The following is a 22,143-nucleotide window of genomic DNA, read 5'->3' on the forward strand; positions in this document are numbered from 1 at the left end:
TGCAAAGGCAGCTTTAGTGAGAGCTATTGTCTGTACCCAGACTACCAAAGCAACTAAATAATAATAATTTATTCATATTTCATCCCTGCTGAAACTCATTACTGACATCCATTAAAATGGTTCAGTAGACAATGCAGATAGGACTAGAATGGTAAATATGTTTCTTACTATCTCTTAATAAAATGCAGTTATGTGCAATTTGATTTTTAGTCCACTGTGAAAAAGCCATACATGATAATAAGTTGGTAAAATCCCCACCCCAAGAGGATGTGTAGTCTAAATTTCATCCAAGCAATTTGGATTTGGGCCATTTGTTCACACATAAAAGTCTGTATCAGTCTGAGATCTTGGGTCCAGAGATCTTTGGCAGCAAGCCCCTTCATTTCAACAAGTCCATGTACGGCTGAAAACAGCAGTCATTTAAATGGTACTATTTCCCCCAATATTTACATTAACTATTTGACTGTGTGCTTTTATTCCAGGCAGCTTACTCTGCAACAATATTCAGTTCTACTCTCTTCTCAACATTAGTCACAGGTAACCACTGATTTAATGAACAAAATACAACACATGATTTGTGCCTATTCAAATGTTACTGGAAACCTTTATCTGGTACAAATATAAAGCTCAATCTCACTTCAAGGCTAGAGGAAGGTACCACTTTTCTTTTATTCATTTCTAGAAAGTTGGGAGTTTTAATCTGTTGTCTTACTACATATGTTTATCAAAAAAACTCAACAAGACTATTATCGTTGGGATTATAGTTCAAACTCGCCTTTACATCACTTAATCAAAAAGGAAGGCCCGTCATTATCAATCCCTCGGGGGTGGGGACAGAATTGCCACTTTTGGCTTTACTAAAAATAGCGCTTTCCCGCCCCCCACTGAGGGTAGTCTGGGTGAGGGAAGGGCTTTAAACTCCCCTTCCCCCCTCCCTCCCAGAGTGTTTTTAGCACCTTAGCAGCTACAATGCTGCTAATCCGAACCTGACAGGTCCCACTGCTGGTGGCCAGTTCACATTTCCCTTGCACGGGGCGCGGGCGGGACAATCCCGTGCCGCGTGTGAATCCGGCCGCTCGCGAAAAAGGCCCAGAGTCTCGCTGGCCGGAGAGCGCCGCCGCTGCCCCAAGGGTTTGCCGAAAAGAGAGAGAGTGAAAGGGGGAGACGTTGCCAAGGCGACGGTTGTTCCGGATCGTACCACTGCGCAGGCGGCGCGGGGAGGAGTGGCGCATCTTGTCGTCTCCTCCTTCCTCTCCCCCGCCCGGCCTGAGTGCGGCGCCGGAGCCCCGGCAGCCAGCGAGCGCGCGAGGGAGTGAGTCGGAGGAGCCTGCGGAGCGAAGCGGAGCAGGGCGGGGGAGGCGGATCTCGAGAGCGGCGGCAGAGGCAGAAACTCGGCCGGGTGGGCTGCCCTTCCCTCGCCTGCGCCGGCTGCTAGACAAAGGAGGAAGAGGCGGCGGCGGAGCGTGGGGAGAACCCGCCCGCTGGACTGAGCGCGATGCGGCGCGGGTCCGCCTGAGGAAAGCGGCGAGGCGGCAACGCGGCCTGCCTGGCGTGGCGCCGGTAGAGGAGGAGGGCGGCGGCGGCGGCGCGCCACAGACCTTTCTTCGGCAGAGCGGCAGAGGCCGAGCCGCTCGCCTCCACTGCCATAGTAGCGACGGCTTTGTGAGGCCCGAGCCGGAAGCGGCGGCCGAGTAAGCTGGTGGGCAGGCGGGCAGCCGCGGGAGAGCTCGGCCGGCGGGGAGACCTCCCAAGCGGGTGGGGGCTGGCGGCGGTGCCACCGGTGCTGCTGCTGCGGGTGCAGAGGCCCGGAGGCTGGGTCGAGCCGCGGCAGGGGCCCGGCTGGGCTGCTCAGCAGAGGCGAGCCGGGCCCGGGCGATGGAGACGCACATCTCGAACCTGTTCCCGGAGCTTCTGGCGATGATCTTTGGGTACTTGGAGGTGCGGGACAAGGGCCGAGTGGCGCAGGTGTGCACGGCCTGGCGGGATGCCGCTTACCACCGCTCGGTGTGGCGGGGCGTAGAGGCCAAGCTGCACCTGCGCCGCGCCAACCCGTCGCTCTTCCCCAGCCTGGCAGCCCGGGGCATTCGGCGGGTGCAGATCCTGTCATTGCGCCGCAGCCTCAGCTACGTGATCCAAGGTATGGCGGAGATCGAGAGCCTCAACCTGAGCGGCTGCTACAACCTCACCGACAACGGGCTGGGCCACGCCTTCGTGGCAGAGATAAGCTCACTGCGGGCGCTCAACCTGAGCCTGTGCAAGCAGATCACCGACAGCAGCCTGGGCCGCATTGCCCAGTATCTCAAGGGCCTCGAGGTGCTGGAGCTTGGAGGCTGCAGCAACATCACCAACACAGGCCTTTTGCTCATCGCCTGGGGCCTGCAGCGCCTCAAGAGTCTCAACCTGCGCTCTTGCCGTCACCTTTCTGATGTGGGCATTGGGCACCTGGCGGGCATGACTCGAAGTGCGGCGGAGGGGTGCCTGGGGTTGGAACAGCTCACATTGCAGGACTGTCAGAAGCTCAGTGACCTCTCACTCAAGCATCTGGCCAGAGGCCTCACCCGCCTGCGCCAGCTCAACCTCAGCTTTTGTGGGGGGATCTCAGATGCAGGGCTGGTGCACCTGTCACACATGAGCAGCCTTCGCACCCTGAACCTACGCTCCTGTGACAACATCAGCGACAAGGGCATCATGCACCTGGCAATGGGCAGCCTGCGCCTCTCTGGTTTGGATGTTTCCTTCTGTGACAAAGTGGGAGACCAAAGCCTGGCCTATATTGCACAGGGCCTTGATGGGTTGCGCTCACTGTCCCTTTGCTCTTGCCACATCAGCGATGAGGGCATCAACCGCATGGTGCGCCAGATGCACGGACTGCGCACTCTCAACATTGGCCAGTGCGTCCGCATCACCGACAAAGGCCTGGAGCTTATCGCTGAGCACCTCAGTCAGCTCACAGGCATTGACCTCTATGGCTGCACCCGCATCACGAAAAGGGGCCTGGAACGCATCACTCAGCTGCCCTGCCTCAAGGTGCTCAACCTGGGACTCTGGCAAATGACTGAGAGTGAAAAGGTCAGGTGAGAGGAGGAGATGCCTGGAGATCCCCATCCCTCCGGAGGGAGTTGCCAACTGACTGCTGCAGTGGAGGAGAGAGAGGAAGGAGGCTATACCTCCAATGCTAGAGAGTGAAGGGAGGGTAGGAGAAAGTATCCTCCCCTGCCTGCCCTTTCAGTGGAGGTGAGGGAAAGGGGACACCCACCATTCTTTCATTATTCCCTCCCTTGCACTGGAGGGAGAACTGCACTCTGTATCAGGCTTCACTGTGGACGGATACAGTATCACTGTCTTTACTGTTTCTATCGGGAATGCAGCGTCTCAATCCTTTATGCACTGGGGATGAATGCAGCCCCTTCTCCAATCTAATTCCACCCCCTTCTGCACTAGGGATGGAAGAAGAAGAAGAAAACCTAGCCCACTATTATCATCTTTTTTCTTTTCAAACTGAAGACCTGCTCTTTATTGGGCAAACACAAGTCTCTTCCTGATATGCTTTTTGTAGTTGGTTACCCCTTTCTTTATGCAATATGTAGACAACCTGTAGATAACATAGGAAGCTGCCTTGCACCATCAGACTATTGGTTATTCTAGTTCACTATTGGTTATTATTAGTTATCACTAGCAGTTCACTAGAATAACCAATAGCATCTTTCTGTGGGTTCAACAGGAATCTTTCCCAGCTCTATAGTTCTGCCTCTTTCCTAGGCCAGAATTCTCTGCTGTCCACTCCTCTCTGCTTCCCTTTTTCCTGTGCTTGAGGCTAGAAACATAAAGCCTTTTATGCTTCTCTTTTGAGCAGGTGATGTTTCTTTGATGCTGCAATGTAATTGGTGTGTCAACTGAAGTGCACTCATTCTGCTCACTGTTGTTTGGGAAAAATGGGGAGGGGGCATCATAGAATAGTAGAGTTGGGCCATGAAGGCCATCAGGTCCAACCCCCTGCTGTTGCAGAACACCAAGTTGCACCATCCCACTCAGATGGTGCCTAGTTTCTGTTTGAATGTCTCCAGTGTGGGAGAGCCCACCACCTCTCCAGGCAGCTGGTTCCACTGTCGTATTGCTCTGAGAGTGAGGAAACTTCCCCTGATGCCCAGCCTGAATCTGGGTTGTCACAACCTAAATTGATTATTCTGTGTCCTACACTCTGGTATCAGCAAGAAGAGATCTTGACCTTCCTCTTTGTGAAGCCATTGAGGTATTTATAAAGGATATCATGTCCTCCCTCAGTCTTCTCAAGGCTGAACATGCCCAGTTCTCTCAGTCTCTCCTCATAGGGCAGTGTTTCCAAATCCTGGATCATTTTTGTTGCCCTTCTCTGGGCCCTTTCTATTTTTTCTGCATCTTTTTAAAATCCCGGTGCCCAGAACTGCACACCGTATTCCAGATGAGGTCTGACTAATGAGGAGTATAGAGGAACTACTACTTCTCGTGATTTAGAAGTAATACTTCTGTTAATGCATCCCAAAATAGCATTTGCTGTTTTGGCGGCTGCATTGCATTGTTGGCTCATGTTTAGCCTATTGCCCACAATTACTCCGAGATCTTTTTTTTTTTTCCAGTTCTGTTGAGCCACATATTCCCCATCTTGTATTGATGCATTTGGTTTCTTTTTCCTAGGTGGAGGACTTGGCACTTGTCCTTACTGAATCTCATTCTGTTGCTTTCAGCCCACTGTTCAAGTTTATCAAGATAGCCCTGGATATTCATTCTGTCTTCCAGGGTGTTTGCTATTCCATCCAGTTTTGTATCATCTGCAAATCTGATTATCTTTCCTAGCACTTCCTCATCTAAATCATTAACAAAGATGTTGAAGAGCACTGGGCCCAGAACTGAACCCTGTGAGACCCCACTAGTTACCTCCATCCAATTTGAGAAGGTACCATTGATGAGCACACTTTGTGTCCAATTTAGCAGCCAGTTTTGGATCCACCTAATAGTTTTTCCATCTAGTCCAGTTTTTGCTAATTTGCTTATCAGAATGTCATGTGGCACTGTGTTGAAAGCTTTGCTAAAGTCTAGGTAGATTATGACCACAGTGTTCCCTTTGTCCATTAGGGAGGTTACCCCATCAAAAAATGAGATTAAATTAGTCTGACAGGATTTATTTTTGATAAATCCATGCTGACTTCTATTAATCACTGCATTTTCTCCAAGTTGCTTGCAGATGGATTTTTAAATAATTTGCTCTAGAATTTTTCCAGGGACTGATGTCAGACTAACTGGTCTATATAGTTCCCAGTTTCATCTTTTTTCCCTTTTTTGAAGATAGGGACAACATTAGCCCTTCTCTAGTCATCTGGCACTTCTCCTGTTTTCCAAGATTTATTGAAGATAATAGCCAGTGGTTCTAACTACAACATTTTTCCTACAGACACATTTTTGCTATATGCAACCCACTCTATCACCATCTTTCATTTGCTGCCAAGACACCTTTGTCAAATATTTTACCATCCCTTTCCATCTGCTTTTTCCACAACTTCATTTTTTCCTGGTTATTTGGGATTTTAAATTACCCAACATACACATCCAACTGCACACTTCTTCCATTTGGAGAACTAGGGACATAGGAACAATAGAATTAATTTTTACTTATACTTTAATACCACAACTGATGCTTAACATACAACACTCCTTTCCCCTACTCTTTCCTAAAGTCTTGTGACTGGTCTCAGCTTTTTAATTCATTCTCTTCAGTACTCATCCACATACATGGTTTAATTTTGAAAGACATTTGAAGTGGCTCTTGTAGATTTTTAAGTACACTTTTTCTGCTGAATAGTCTATATAAATGTTTGGCTACCTCGGGTTTTTGTGGTTTTTTGTTCTCTCTCCAACCCCCCACCCCTCACTCTGGAATTTTTACAAGAAAGATAAGAGACTGAAATATCTTTGTGCCTAGACTGGAAAGAGATCCCTTGGGTATATGATCTGGAGGGGGGGGGGCGTGAGGAGAGGAAAGGCTGGTTGAAGTTTCTTTCCCACCAATACATTATATTTGTGCCTGTCCCTCTCTGCAGTTTTTGGGATAGTGCTCTTGAATTTCTATTCTAGCACAAGCATGTAATATGTGAACATCCAAATTGATGATTGGGCTATGGTTAAAATAAATGTGAAGTAGAAACTCTTTTTCTTTAAATATATGCAAATTCCCATCTCCCCTTCTCTCAAATTACCTAGGGTAGGTAAGATGCTTCCTCTCTGGAAGCAGAAAGAGGAGCAAACCGAACAGACTGACTTGTGGTTGTAACATGATTAACAAAAGTCAATTTCATGTGGTGTTTCTGTGCTGTCATTAAAATAAAGCCACTTCTTGATGCTTGTCTTTAAATGTTGGAACAAGACACCTTTGAAGAAAGCAAAAATGATGGGGCAAAGGGGCAGTTGTGCTATAGAATTCCAATCCTCCACAGCTGCAGGTCATAGATTTCAGACAAGCCCAGACACACAACTCCATCATGGAATAAGTGTACTGTTTGTGAATTTGTATAAAATTAAAGATCCTCTTAAAACACTTTATATTCTTACAGCAAAAGGTTAAACTGATATTTATATAGTAAATACATTTCTGAAACAAAGTTGTATCTGTGTTGTCTTTTAAAGGGCAGGTATGTTTGATTGAAAGTTTTGAAAAGATAACACATTACAGAACAGTTGTGTCCCTTCTCTGTCAATGAGCAGTTTGGTTCAGTGACTCAAAGGAATAGGAAGGCTTTGTTCTCTTAGAGCAGGCATCTGAGCAATTTCAAAATTAGAAGTTCACAGCAAAGTTGTTGGTTCCATTTGAAAGGATATGTGCAATGTGTAGTTGAACCTGCTCAGTTAATAGCTTTCAGTGTAGTATTGGCCAAGTTACTGCTGCTAGAACAAAGTTTTCAAGATTTTTTTACAAATATTAAGAGCAATGAGTATGTATTTCATTTTCCAAAATAATTAGTAGTTCAAGTTCCAATTGTTGCATTACAAGTGAATTGAGAAAAATTCACTTAATTCTAGGGAAAAGATGAACTGTGTGTGTCATCCAGGCTTTGAGATAAAAGTGAAAGCCACACTTCTTGTTAAAAATAGCCTGCATTAGGAAAAAAAAGTTTTCCATCTTGTAGTCATCTTTGACTTTTGCCCTGACAGTGATCTTTTAAAAAACTTCTCTGCTGAGGGCATTTTAAAGTGGTGGTGGTTGGGGGGGGGGGGTTAAGCAGTGCTTATAAGGCATAAAACAAAGCTTTTCTCTCTAAGTCATGCAGCATGCTTTTCTCTCTCGTTTTCTTATTAAAGGAAGGATGGAGGGAAGAGAGAATGTGAAATGGTGGAAGGAGCCAAAGCCATTGTTCAGGGAAGTTAAAAGAGGAGCTGTCCTTGCTTGCTTGCTTGCTTGCCTGTTCAGTCATGCATACTGAATCTTGCTGTGTGAGGGTCCCTGTGGAAGGGAGGAGGGGTGGTTCTTTCCCTCTTTTTAACATTCCTCTCCAAGCCTGGCTGTATTTAAGCTGCTTTTCCTCCATGTGGAGGGCAGGGGTGGGGGATGGTCTGGAGTTCCTGTACATTTGCATTTCAAGCACTTCCAGGGCTGTCGCAGCCTACTCTGTTCATTCAAAATGTTCTTTCTACTAGTTGGTGTCTTCTCCAGTGTACTCCAGGTAAACTAATTATCCACAACACACTCCTAGCCAACCAGCAATGGATCCTCAGTGGCACTGTAACCTACCATTTCAGTTTTTTCCTTCAGTACTTCAAATAAAGGTAATATCTTCATATTTAAACACAGGAAAATGAATAATGTGAGATTTCTGCTTTAAGAGAAGGGGTGGGGGAACTATGTATTTCCTGTTCAGAGTAAGGTTTTACTGGACCTCCACTGTGCCCTCAAGGAAACCAGCACCTAGACAGTTATGCTGCTTTTATTTAAAATCTTTCATGCTTTCTGCTGGGAGTTGGACACAAAAGCTTCATTGTTCTCATTGGCAAAAGCCAGCACAATTGGATCTAATTGAGCCTGACACTACATCCATCTTCTCTTACTTTAAGGGGGTGCAAGGTCTGCTTCTATGTTTTTTCTCCCCCCTCAGCCTTTTTTTTTTTAAATTACAATAAGTTCGTGACTGATGGGAACATGAAGCCTACTGAAATGGGAATTGCTTGACCATTCCATACTGTCATTGCACACCGGACAATACAGAGAACAAGTTCTCTTAAAATAAGCAACCAGGAATACACTTCCTTCTATCCAACCAAGTGGTAGACATACATTGCTTGATAACAGTTCATTCCAATCAGTGCTTATGTACAGTGCTCACTATCTTGCTTGGCTCAGTATACAGATTTTTTTAAAAACCCATGCTGAAAATAAACTTTTGGGAGATTTGATATATTCGGAAGCATCAGCTGTTTCAGGTGTCTTCTGTGTTTTTTCCCTAGATCATACTTTCTACAGAGCAGTATTTATCTTCCATTCATTCTGTGGCAGAGGGACTACCAGCAGTTCTTCATGGTCTCTGTACATCACACACATACGGGCTTTGCCGCGAAGTGCAAGACCTGGATCCAAGAAAAACTGCAACAGATACCTTGTAGCCCTAATAACATCCTTCTGAACAACAGAAGCAAAACACTCCTGTGTTCTGAGAACTAGATTGTGTACAGATGTTTCTGATTTGCAGAGTGAGTGCTCTGTAAACATTCAAACCTTTTCGGTCAAACATGAACTACCACACTCAGGAGTTACCAGTTCTTCCTGTTTTCAGCAGAGGCTGGCTGTGGAGAATGCTGATTGGCTAGATCTTGTGCCACTAATGAAGCCACTGTTCTTATCCAGACCAATGCTTCAAGTTTTTACAAAGGTGGTAATACGTATTTTAAGAGGCAAACATAATGGGTGTGGGGGATTGCTTAGTCTAAAAACCTACCTGAAGCACTGGGAAAATAGAAAAAATACTGTTCAAAACGGGGGAGGGGGGCAAAGTTCATCCTATAGAAGCAACCTACTGCAATGCCCATATGAACTCCATTTTGATTATTAATTTATTAGCTTTATATTCCACCTTCTCCTTACAGAGAACTCAGGGTGGCTTACATCATTCTCCTCATGCTCTCAATTTTATCTTCACAACAACAACCCTGTGGAGTAGGTAAGACCGAGAGTCTGTGACTGGCCCAAAGTCACCCAGCTGGCTCCATGGCTGAGCGGAGACTAGAACTCAGATTGCCTCAGTCCTGTGTTTTTAACCATTACCCCATGCTGGCTCTCTCATTTTGTTTCTTTAAGAGGCTATGATCTAAAAGCAAGCTGATACAGTTAGAACTTGTTTTAATGTGCAATAAACTTTGTTCTAAAACACAGTAAAAATCGAAGGGGTTAAGGTATGTATGTACAACTCCCAGCATGCCTTAGTCTAAGCATTCATACTATTGTATCCTAAAGTATTTAACTTTAAGTGTAAAAAATGTTTCAGGTCCTCTTAAAAAGATGCATTACTTAGGTGAGCAATGTAATGCATAGGTTACAATCCCATAAATGTTTACTTTAGACTTTTGAATGAATATAAACAATAAGTTTGGGATAGAAAGGTGAATACAGATGGCTACTTGGCATGTTGTATTTATTTACTGCAGTGGCATTTTCTTATAGTACAATCCCATCCCATACATGTCTACTCAAACATAAAGCCCTATTAAGTTCAATATGACTAACTCACAAGTAAGATTGCAGCCTAAAAGAATATATAAAACTGCAATACCATAAGCATTTTTCTGGGAGAAAGTCAGACTGAACTGAATGGGGCTTATGTTTAAGCAACCATGCATAGGATTGCACTGTATCCAATCTGTTAAAATAAAGCATTCCTAATGCCATTCACAAAGATTAAAAAATGAAATCACATTAAAAAGGTGGTTCTTACTCTTGTGTATAATACCTGAAACTTTGTCAGATGCAGGAAGTAATTTTAGTGCTTGGTAATAATGCTGAGAAAAAAACTTGAAAATGCAACTTTAGAATGGAGGATTCACTTGACAGCGTGTCAACTTGCTTGCCTGGAGGTTGCATATATGTGTGCTGTAATGCCACATGGCATGTAGATGTCTGTAAGGTGCTGAAAATGAACGGTCTGCATTTGCTAGTGCAGGAAATGGAAGCCAAGAAGGAAAAGAATGAGGGGACAGTAAAGGCAAGGGAATGGATTTGAACAGCATGACAGAAAAGCTGTTTCTTCACTGATGTCCTGGTCTAGAGCAAGGATATAAACTGGAAAAAGCAGTATCATACTTCTGTCATTAGCATGGGAAACTAGTTAGAGTCTTTGGCATCAATCCTATGAATAGTAAGTGCAGTGTTAAAAGATAAAGCTGACTTCCCCAACTTGCTGCCCTCCAGGTCTATTGAACTTTAAATCTCAGCATCCCCTAGTCAGCTGTTGACTGGGGGATGCTGGGAGTTGTAGTCCTACACATCTGGAGGACACTAGTTGGGAATGACTGGGTTACGGTCAAGAGAATTTAAATGTTAAAAGGCAGATGTGGAAATTGGGCAGTTCCTAATGTGGCTTTCGATCAGCATGGTAGTCTTAACAATGTTCTAAGCCACATGGAATTGAGGGAACATCTATGAACCGTAAGATGTGGCAATGCAAACTGAGCTAAAATGTTTGAAATATTTGTGGTAAAGCTTCTACTCTTACAGTAAAAACATATGCATAGTTACAGAGAAGTCCCACTGTGTTCAGTACAGCTTACTCCTGGGTAAGTTTAGACAGGATTGTAGCCCTAACCTATGATTTTGTTTAATTGTGTATATCCAATTAACAATTGGCTTCTTTACTCTCTTGCATTTCTTTCATTATCTCTAAGGTTCATATTAAAACTGGTCACTCCGAACAGTGATTGCTGGACTTTTGAATTTCTTTGCCTTTTGACATTTAAGGATGCAATTCTATAACAATTAGGCAGGAAAAGTCCTAAAGTTCCCAGTATACCCTAGTCAGGCATGCCAACCAGGAATACTAGGAGTTGTGGCATTTTCTCTGAGTAAACTAAATGTGACCTAAATTGTACAATTGTACAAATCATATGCATTAATTCTTTATTTACCTGGAGCTTGGCCTCTTTCTGCTAGCAAAGAGGGGATGCTCAAACACAAGAATGTGTTTACAATTAATTCTTGGAAGAATATTTTTTAAAACACAATATTGTAGTGCCAATACATTAACACATGCTTTTCAAGGACATCCAAATAGCATTCTATGGTCTCTGGATCAGATATTACTGCAAACATTGTGTTTCCTTCAGCCAGAATGAGAACAAGTTCTTACTATATTATTTCCTAATTGAATAAGAGGGAATTTGCCCTCCAGCTGCTGCTACTAAACAGACATGCAGGGCAGGGCAGAATGCACAAGTATTGACTTGGTTTGGCAATTGTGCACTAGGGTACAAGACAATCTAGAAATCTTTCATTGTTCCAAGCAAAATTATCCCAACTGTAGTTTGATACCCAGAAAATAAGCAACTGCTGCAGTGTACGGTTGGGACATATTAAAAGTACATTCAAGCACTCTTGCTGCATTTGCTTGTTATGGGATTTCAAAACAAGCTACCCTATTGTGCTATCTTATTTGGACTTGCTAGGAGCCAGTGTGGCATGATAGCTAAGTGTGTGAGCTGGGAAATGAGTTTAGATCTAGCTACAGCCACAAAGTGGCCTTAAGCAGATTACCATCCCTCAGCTTCACCCCACATCTGCAACGTAAGGATGATATAGCTGACCTATTTAATGGGGTAGCTGGAGGTTTTCTTGACACAGATCATTCAAAACATTTCAGCTCACTGCAGAAGGTAGACAGTGAAGTGCTGGATAACAGAACTTTTCTGCATGTTTAAAATTAGAGGGGAAATAGCATCATATGGATGCTGCTCTTCAGTGCATGCCTCTTCCATGATTCTGCAGGCAAAATGGCTGTAATGTGTGTGGTTTCTTCATGCCTCAGGAAGGCAGTGAGGAGTGAGGGAGGCGCATGTCTTCGGAGAGGTGAGGTTAAAGAATGGAAAATAGAAGTCCACACACTTCCGTGTTAGCATTTCAGAGGAATCTGTTCTGCAAAGTCTGCAGGTTTCAGGAACAGGCACAGTCTGGTTGCAGCAAAAGTGGGGCCTTTGTGTTTTTCTTCTCTTTCCCTCCCTCCAGCCAAAGCCCACTTCTACAGGCAGCTGCTCTTTCATACTGCTGTCTGTTAAGAAAAGATAATCAATAAACTCTACTGGAAGAGCTGAGGCTATGTCTGAAGACCCCTAAGGATGTCTTCTAGGCACTGTGCCAAAGCTGCTGGCAAGATTGCATAATGCTTCTGCAGTGTCCAGCCAGAGTTCTTGCAGTCAAATTCTCTAGGCTTTAAGCTGCATGGAGCAAGAGGGGGGAAGAAACAGCAGAGGTGGGGTTTTGGCTGTTCTGGCAAAGCCAGTTTCTTCTCACACATGCTTGCAATGTAGCCAGTGTATTTTCCCTCCCTGCTTTCTCTTATTCCCCTATTTAATTTAATTTAGTTGGTGAAGCAGGCCCTAATGCAAACGGAGGCTAAAATACCTTTATTATTATTTCATGCTAATTTAAATCAAGAATTCTATCTCTTATTTCTCCTTTGAAAATAGTAAGAGGAAGGTATTATCATAAATGATTATCTAATACACAGTGAAGCTAACATGTATAAATATAAATTGTCAGTATTAGTGATAAGCATATAGAAGGTTCTAATTCTAGTTATGGCTTGGCAAGCCTCTTGCCCCAGATGCTGGAGAGCTGCTTTTTCAGCATAGATGATATTGAATAAGTTGGATCATTTGATTTGGTATAAGTACTTTCCTGTAATCCCCCAAAAGCGGTCACCTGAAAATACGCTGCCATCATTTTCCTAATAACAGGCATTTTATACATATATTCAAGGTCTAGGAGCTATGGTCAAGAGAGGAGAGCCAATTGTCTGAACTAGAGTAAATCTCATTAAGGTTGCAGTCTAGAAAACAATTGCACTAGATTAGTCCTATTGATATCAGGATTTTAGAAGTTAAATAAAAAGGTCATGCTATTATAATGGATATTGCATTCCCCCAAGCCACATTTGATGTCACTGTAAACCAAGACTTTGTCTGGGCAACAGAGTTGTGTCATGGATCCACAATGTATCAAGATGCCTAAAGCAGACAATACTCCAGGGTGTAAAAATAGATTCATAAACTAAGTAATTGATCATTTTTGTCCTTTGGTGGTTCCTTGAAATTGCCATCTGAAGCAGGCTATATGTCAGCTAATGGTAGAGCTGGCCCAGTTCTGCAGCCAGTGTTTGAGATATTACAATGTTAGTTTGACTCGGTTTTGGGCAGGAGGGGCAGCACCACATCCATATGTGATTCTAAGTAAGGCAGTAACTCTTATTGCCTTAGGGTTTTCAAAACTTTAAGTACATCAACAGTAAAAAGACAGAGAAAATATATTTAATAATGGGAGAGCCCAGAAAGGTGCAAGTGAAAGAAAAGCATTCTGAAAGCATCATTAAACACCTTTATACAAACTGCACTATCATGCAGTGCAGCTTGCAGAAAGAGGATAGTTTAGAGGATAGGATAATTGCAGAAGGATAGCAGGTGGCAGCAGTCTCTGGCAGCAGATATAGAAGGGCGCAGCTGAGAAATGGGCTGAGTGATTTATGGACCACAATCCCTGAGCCACTCATTCAAAAGCAGAAGCCTAATTATTGTGGAGTTCTTTTAATTGCACATGCGCATAGAGCACCAGCTGGGCTCATTCGATAAATAGAAAGAGAGTATTTCCAAGCATCCCATGCCAGACTCTGGGATGACATCCCTTCACTCTCCATTATTTCTACAATTAGTTGTGCACAGGCTGAGTTCAGGATCCATTTGCAGCCAGAAATTCTACTGCCAGAGTCCTAACAAAGCAGAAAACAACTAGTATCATCTTCCCCTGCTAGGAATTGGTCCCCAAAGAAACTGAGCTTTTGTGGGCTTTTCCAATCAAATGCTTGCGAAAAGCTCAAAGACAGACACAAACCACTCCCTTTTCCAAGGCCATGAACTTGTCTTTGAGAAGGGGAGGGCAGTTGTGGATTCCCCAGCTAAGTGTCATTTCCTGATAGGGACTGAGGCTATCCGTTCCAGAATCCCTGGCAGAAATTACATGCCTAGTATCAGTTCCCTGCCTTAATCCCTGGTGAGAAAAGACATGCTGTTGAGGCCTGAGAGCATCCTCTGCCCTCACTTTCACCTTTCCCAAAGGTACTTTCTGGGGTTTAAGGGGAAGGGAAAAGTGCAGCAGTCTGCAGCAGCATCAAGCGCTGTACAACCCGCCCCAGAACATCCCTGATCTTTCTTAACAGTGACTGTTGTTAACACAGTTGTTGCCATGCTTGAAGAAGGATGAAATAATACAAAATGCAATCGGGCTGTGCATCACATCGTTGCCATTGGGAGCACTCCTGTCAGCCAGCCATACCCTCCTCCACAGGGCTCCATTTCATACCTTCTATTACCTGGTTTTCTACTCTTCCCACCCCTTTCAATAGTCAGTCAACATTTTGGAGCTCAGCATGCTCAGTTCCAATTGGGCTGCTTTGAGCAGGGGTGTTTTTCACTGATATACAAACACTTGGATGAGGTTACAAATAATTGTTTCTCCAAACTGTGGGGCTTCCCCCAGGCTTGCTGAAATCTCTCTCTTGTGCATGGTTCTGTTCTGGCTAATGATCAACAGCATTCATAATGGAATGTTGGAAACTAAGAGAATTACAGCATTTACTTAATCATTTTCATTCACGAACAAATATGGAACCTTTGCTATTTAGACCATTCCCCAAGCTATAGAGGAATTCTTTCCCAAAAGTACTGTCCTATATCAAGTACGATGACTATCCATGTAATTGAACAGAGGAAAGCAACCCACTGACTGCACCTCATTTACAATGGATCACAAAACTTAATAGGAGCCATTTGGAAACTTGAGTCTACTCCTTCATATCAGACCTTGCCCTTGCTTTTGCTAGAATGTGGCAGAACACAGCAACTATATGCCTAGAAAAAGCAAGGGTGGACAACTTGTGGCCCTCCATGTTTTTTGGTCTCTAACTCCTGTTTTTGCCTTCCACCCCTCATTATTGGCTATGCTGACTAGGGAAAACATCTGGAGGATCACAAGCAGGCCACCTGTGAACTAAAGCCTCATCAAGCTGGACAGATGTAGTTCAGTCCCTAGCCAGAAATTCTGAGGTAAGACTACAGTGTGCGTGTGTGTGTTTGTATGGGGGGGTCCATCATAATGTACTGCAAAAGAAACTTTGAAGCCTAAATTGAAGTCTGTTAAGTTGAAAATTTGTTTGTTAGATTTCTATCCCACTTTTTTGTTATGAACTCAAAGTGGCTTACACCACTCTTCTTCTGCTCTCAATCTTATCCCCACAACAACAACCCTGTGAGGTAGTCTGTGACTGGCCCAAAGTCACCCAGTTGGCCGCACGACCAAGTGGGTACTAGAATCCAAGTCACCTGAGTCTCAGCCCAGTATTCTTAATCACTACACCACACTTGCTCTCTTACGAGTTATTTAAATTTAAAGTTATTTAAATTACAAAAACTTTTTCTGTCTAAACTTTCATAGGATTGTGCCCTTAGTTTACAGATTTAATTCAGAAAGGAGGCTGCTGTCCCCCAAATATAGACCTGCAAGGAGGGGAGAGGCAAAAATTATAATCTTTTTCCCCCAGCACTCTCTTCTGGATTATCATGGGCTGAGCCAGAACCAGTCCTGTCCCATAGAGCTCAATGGAAGACATCTGAAAGTGAGCTATAGGAACACAGGAGTTTGCTCCATCAAATCCAGTATTGTCAAGCAGGGCTCTTCAGGAGCTTTTCCTGCCCTACCTGGAGATGCCAGGGATTAAATCTGGGAACTTCTGCCTGCAAGGTAGGCACTCTGTTACTCAGTCACAGGCTGTTGCTATGTAGTCTCTTCCTTTCCTTCATCTGCATGGTCCTATTTCTCAGCCACCATGCTAAGTGGTAATGCTGAAGAATGACAAAAAAGCTAAGTGGAACCATCTTATATATCTAGATAGGTGGTATTGTACATATATGGAGGAGTTTTGGACAATTTTAAATAGCTGTCTATTATTATTTCTCTTCATCACCATTGCAGAAGTTCAATGCTTCCCTGATACAAAACAGTAAAAGAAAAGAAAATGTCAAATATCAGCTCAACTAACATCCCTGACAAAGACCTGCCATTTTATCAACTTTTGTGTTTATTGTCTTAAAAAAGGCAAAAAGCTCTGAAGGCTGTGCAAAGAATGCATCCCTTCTTTCTAGCAATTCTGAAAAGGAAAAGAAAGGATATCTTCTCTTCTCCATTCTACAGCCCTCTTGCATTTGCACAAGGCAAGTACATGGCACTGTCAGATTTGGGGGCTGTTGAGCCAAAAGCTTCAGTATACCTGCCTATGCCACTGCAACAAGGCCATGTTCCCCATGTAACATTACCTTGAGAACGAATCGGACACCACTGGGCACCTTACTGCCCAAATGCTTGTGCTAAACAGTCCCAGAGGCTACTACAGTGTGTCACAGAAGGGCTGGCACACAGCTCTCAGTTCTTGGATAGCTCTTCGTGATGCAAGAGTTGGGCTCTAGGATCCTCTGTGCCGCTGTCATGAGTCTCAGACTGCAGGGTGCTCCAGATACACCTATAAATATATGGCTGCCCCAAAGACCTGAGCCAATAAAGCCAGCCCTAGCTTCTTACAAAATGCCCTGGATGGTCTAATACTGGCCTACTGGTGGCACAGCACTAAGAATAAACAAGTTTTCCTTATTGTCTGGAAAGGCCTCCAGCCGCCTCCATTTATCTCATATTGTTTGGGTGCGAGTGTTTGTACAGGTCACTCACTACTGTCCAGATGAGAGCAAAAGAAAAGGTGGTAGCATTTGGAGCATGTTTTAAGCAGACTGGCTGTGTTGAACAGGCTATAGGAAAGGTGTCCACCAGCTGGGAAAAGTGAACCCTCTATAGCAAGGGTGGACAGAAGTTAGAATCCCAGACTTTAGGACTTGAGCTCCCCAACGCCCCTGAGAGAACGACCAATGGCAAGGTATGCTAGGAGCTGAAGTCTGGAACAGATGGATATTGACTTTGTGCCACACCCTGCTGTTAAGACTATAGCAGGGCTGTCTGGGGGGTAACTGTAGCGTGACACACCTGGAGGCGACCAGGTTGGGGAAGGAACTCTTCGGATCTCCAGTGCAGAACTGTATTCTCCAGCACATACAACTTAAGCAGGGCTGCCAACGATGCTCTTCAAAGGAAGCAGCAAGCGAGAAAGAGGCAGATGCCCTCGCCTGATCCGGGAGCTGAGACGTGACAGCAGCAGCCCCGTCACACGGCGCACAGAAGCATAACGCCTTTAAAGCGCTAGAAAAGCGAGCGGCTCCACGCCTTCTCTTCTCCTCTCCTCTCCTCTCCTCTCCTCTCCTCTCCTCTCCTCTCCTCTCCTCTCCTCTCCTCGTGCGCGGGAGGGGAGCCATGTCCCCCGCCGCTCTCCGAGCACAGCGCGACTGGCTCTCTGGCCTTTCGCCGGTACCTCGCGCAGCTCGCCCCGAAGGCCACGTGGAGAGGAGGCTTGGCCGGCGTCTCTCTCGCCCTCGGCGGACCGTGCGCCGCTGCAGGGGCCCTTCCTTGCCAGTGGGCGGCAGCATTGCCTGCCAGTTGCCGTGGCTGGCGGCACATGCGGCGTTAGGGGGCCGTTTTCACTAGCGGGGCGGCCTGAAGCAGTCTCTCGATGCACAGGCTGCCTGCCACGCTGATGGGAACGCACACCTGACTTTCTTGGGCTGCCTAATGTTCTCTCCTTTCTGATTTTTTTGTTTAATGTCCCGTCAACAACTGCTTGTGATTATTCCTCTGGAGCATCTATAGGTGAAGTGAAAAAACAGCCACAAAATGCCCTGAAATATATTGCCTCTCTGCTATTTAATCTTGGCTGTAAAAAATCTTTTAGCTTTGCTTAGAGTTGCCCTTCGCAATCATCCCTGACTTGCACGCAAAGACACTCCTGCCTTCTACTCTTACTTTGCCCAAGGTTTGGTTAACAGTCGTGGGTCCTCTGATGTTGGACAATACAGCTGGCTGCTGGGGCTAATGCAGATTGTAGTCCAAGAAGTCCCAAGGCCCCCACTACTAGGATAAAAACGCATGACCTTTGCCTGCAAAACAACCATTTGTTGGAGGAAATGGATTCATGGACATACTCTGGCTGAGAGTATATGTACATGGTGCTGGCTTCCCGAAGGAGGTCATGATGAGTTTCTAACATAATATCCTGCTTAGTTAATAGATATTCAACTAGGGTGCCTTATTCTGATTTTAATGGAGATTCAGTATTAGGGTAAGTCAAAATGGGGAAAGGGGGGATATCTGGGCCCAATCCCATTTCCTGACTTCATAAACCAAGCAGGCAGTTTATGTCTAAACAGTTTAGGCTGGAATACTCCTACTGTGCACATATGAACTACCAGCACTCTGGGATATATTCAGCCCTGATAAAAGTCACATTTGGAATCCATTCGATTACTTCCTCTGAGGCACAATTCTATGCATTTTCAGACAGAAAAATGTCCTGTAACTCCCAGCATTCCCCAGCCAGCTGGAGAATGCTGGGAGTTTCAGGACCTTCTTCCACCTAACATGTGCCCTTGAATATTTAATTCTGTATTTTGATTCTTTTTTCTTGTTATAGAATGGTATACGGATCCTGCACACGAATAAATAAAATTTAAATGCCCTTATTAGCATTTGTAGGAAATTATACCCAACAACCCTTGGAAACTGAGTTGTCCCAATCAGAGTTTAGTTTCCTGTGATCTCAGTCATAGAGGAGGAAAAGAGCCACAGGAACTATCTGCTTGCTAGTGCTCACCTGCAGACCTCATGGACTGATATGAAAGAATAGAATATATGCATATCTTACCAAATGTAATAATAATAAATGCAATAATAACAATAACAATAAATTTAAGTATTTAGAGTGTTATCATTATTAACTCTCTATGCTAAATTAGGTCAAATAGCACCTGTGTGGTTTGTGGTAATTTTGAGTTACAGGACATAAGAAAAGACCTCCTGGGAGAAATAAAAGGACTATCTAATCTAGTTCCTTCTCTTGCACAGTGGCCATTTAGATGCTTAGAGCAAACCCACCAGTAGGGCATAATCTCTTGCTCTTGTTTCCTGCCAACATAGTATGTATATGTTTTGTGACCAGTAGCCACGGATAGTTTTATCCTCCGTGAATTTGTTTAATCTTCTTTTAACGCAATCTAAGATAGTCACCACCTTTGCATCTAGTGCAAGTAAATTCCATAATTTAACCATTTGCTGGGTGAAGAATTTATTTTTGTCTTTTCTGAATTTCCCACCAATCAATTTTGTTGGATGACTTCTGGAGAAAAACTTCTTTCTATCCACTTCTCTCCATAATGCATCTTTTATAAAGCTCTGTCATCTGTTTTCTAAACTAATACATCCCAAACATTCTAACCTTTTCTTATGAAGGAGTGCTCCAGTTATTATTTTGGCTGCCTTTTGCTGCATTTTTCCAGCTCTACAATAATCCTTCTGAGCTGTAGCGATCACTGAACTGTTTACAATATTTTGGAAATGGTGGTAGATTTGAGTAGGAAACTGCTAGTTGCTAGCTTTGCTAGTTTAGCTATTGCTAGTTTTGTTTTCAGTTGTGTTCCTAAGATGGAATCTGCCTTTTTTACAGGTGCTGTGAAGTGGGCCAACATTTTCATGGAGACATTCACTTCCACCCGCATCCTTTTCCACTGTCAGCTGAGCTCTCATCCATTAATTTGCAAAGCCAGACATTATTGTTACAACAATATGCCTCACTTCACGCATTCACCTATTCAACCATTTTGGAGATATCCTTTTGCAACTCTTCAAAATCATGTTTTGTCTTTACTTCCTTAAATAGTTTGATCCCATAGTTCTCATAATTCACTGCTAATTCCAGATTATTTTCAAACAAATTAAAAAGCACTGGTCCTAACACAGATAAATGGGGGAAGCCACTTCCGACATCCTTCCATTGTAAGAACTGTTCATTGATCCTTGCTCTCTGTTTTATGTACTTTAGCTAATTGTTTATTTATAACAGAACTTATCCCATGACTGCTAACTAAGTTTGCTTAGGAGTCTGGTGTGGGACCTGAGCATGTGATTGAAATGTTGCTATCCTAACATCTCTGACATGCTAAAACTACAATGAATGTAGCCTTTAGTAATGTATTAGTTTCACCCACACACCAACTACTTTCCTTTGCTAGCTTTCAAAGTGCATTACAAAGGAAAGTACCAAGATCTCAACTACAAAGACCAATAAGCACGGAGATTTACCTAAGGTCCCTGGAACAGACTCCAGGACTCTAAAGACACTGCTGTTCTAACATGATCTTTCCAAGACCAAAGATTACATATTACCTTCTTATATTGTTTGTAAACCACACCTGCAAGAGATTAACTGCCATAAAGAGAAACCTCAGGCTTCTCCAAGCTCAACCTCTGCCAGCAAGAGTCATTCCAAGCAGGGACAAATACATGTCACTGCTGCTTTCCCTATGACAAGGGTTTAATCTCCCAGGCTTTCAGATAGCATAGCTTTTACTTTATGCAACACATGTAAATAACACTTCCCACAGTATCAGTAAGCTTAGTTATGTGCATACCTGAGAATTCTTAGCTTAAATTAACAAACTTTAAGGACATGAAAGGTTTTATGGCACTTCTACCCACTTTGTAGCCAGCCATGTTAGTCTTTGTAAAATTAATACATAGTTTTGTGGCACCTTAAAGACAAACATGGGTTATTGCAGCATGAGTGTTCATAGACCATGCAAATCTACATTACTAACACACAAAGTGGCTGAAAACCTGGTAGGTTTCTCCTGTGTTCCTAAGATACAAAGTATGTTCATATCGTATTTCTAAAACAACACAGTGCATTCTTGCTAGCACTTCACTGCTGGAACTAACTCAGGAAGTGCCTTAGTGCATGGTTTGTGTTTTCCTAGTAGTCACTGGGTGTTAAATCTAATTTAGTTTCTTCAACTGGCTGACTGAGAAATAGTTCTGTGTCCCAGGGGAACCAGCATTAAAGGAAGAGCCCAGAGAGCTTCAGAATTCTTCAATATATCAATAGCTGTTAAGAATATTCTTAGCAAATATCGTATCCTTCATACTCCATGATTGAAAGCAGCATACAGTTTGAGACAGGAGTACTGAATACAACTAAATTGTCATGAACAGATAAAAACATATAAAGGCAAAATAGCTGCCACAGCACTCTAGCAAGAGAGTTTGGTGTTTCTTTAGGAAAGGAAAGGTGCAACCCTGCGCATGTTTAGACAGAAAAAAGTCCCACAACCACCAGTATTCCCCAGCCAGGACGGAAACTCAGTCTTCCACATATAAAGAAATGGTACAGTTAATGCTGGATCAGCCAGGGATTTTAAAGTCTACATTTGAAGACTACATGTTCAATATGCAATAGTTACAGTTTCAAGTTCTCCACCAATCCATCCCTTGCTCCTTTGTGTACTGCTGGAGCTGAAAAACCTATTCAGATATTGGCTTTTATGAGCAAAGGTCTTCATTTTCTGGTAACCTAGTTGTGAAACAAGCACAAAACCCCATCAGAATGTAAACACACACACCCTCCTGCCAGCTTCACTAATACCTCTAAAGCAAATTTTATTTGCATACCCAAATGATATCAGAGTTCTGGTTCTCTTATAAATGTTTATAAATGCCCTAAATGTTGCAGTGAAGTCTTCATCAAAGTTATGACTCTAATTATATCAAACTAGAGGGTCCTTCTCCTAGAATCTTTGCAGCCTGCACTTCTCCCACATGTCTAGGGGCACCTGGCATTTTCTCCTTGTACTGCAAAGGCAACATGAGAAGGGACCCTACATGTTCCTACTAAAAACCTAACTTTATTTTGGATCCTGTAAACTAAACTATCAATTAACTTTTCTTCTCAT

General features: G+C 43.7%; 1 protein-coding gene across 9 annotated transcripts; it reads left to right on the forward strand.

Annotated features, from left to right (window-relative positions):
* Positions 1–1,366: 1,366 nt before the first annotated feature.
* On the forward strand, positions 1,367–21,077 carry FBXL14 (F-box and leucine rich repeat protein 14). Of its 9 annotated transcripts, none has more exons than XR_006413452.1 (4): positions 1,367–3,074; positions 8,467–8,888; positions 15,221–15,315; positions 19,863–21,077. XR_006413452.1 is itself a non-coding variant. In XM_044417031.1 (3 exons), the coding sequence occupies exons 1-2, from the start codon at positions 1,876–1,878 to the stop codon at positions 8,678–8,680; spliced, it is 1,413 nt and encodes a 470-aa protein (XP_044272966.1). In that variant the 5' UTR covers positions 1,367–1,875; the 3' UTR covers positions 8,681–8,709; positions 8,793–10,926. The 9 variants fall into 9 exon arrangements, 4 of the variants coding, with proteins under 4 accessions (XP_044272966.1, XP_044272964.1, XP_044272967.1 ...); XR_006413453.1 differs by lacking the exon at positions 19,863–21,077 and adding an exon at positions 15,810–15,821; XR_006413454.1 differs by lacking the exons at positions 15,221–15,315; positions 19,863–21,077 and adding an exon at positions 7,327–7,791 and having other exon boundaries at positions 8,467–8,535.
* The last annotated feature ends 1,066 nt before the right edge of the window (positions 21,078–22,143 follow it).

This window comes from Varanus komodoensis, unplaced genomic scaffold (genome assembly GCF_004798865.1).
Source record: "Varanus komodoensis strain SLA01 unplaced genomic scaffold, ASM479886v1 scaffold85, whole genome shotgun sequence".
NCBI lineage: Eukaryota > Metazoa > Chordata > Lepidosauria > Squamata > Varanidae > Varanus > Varanus komodoensis.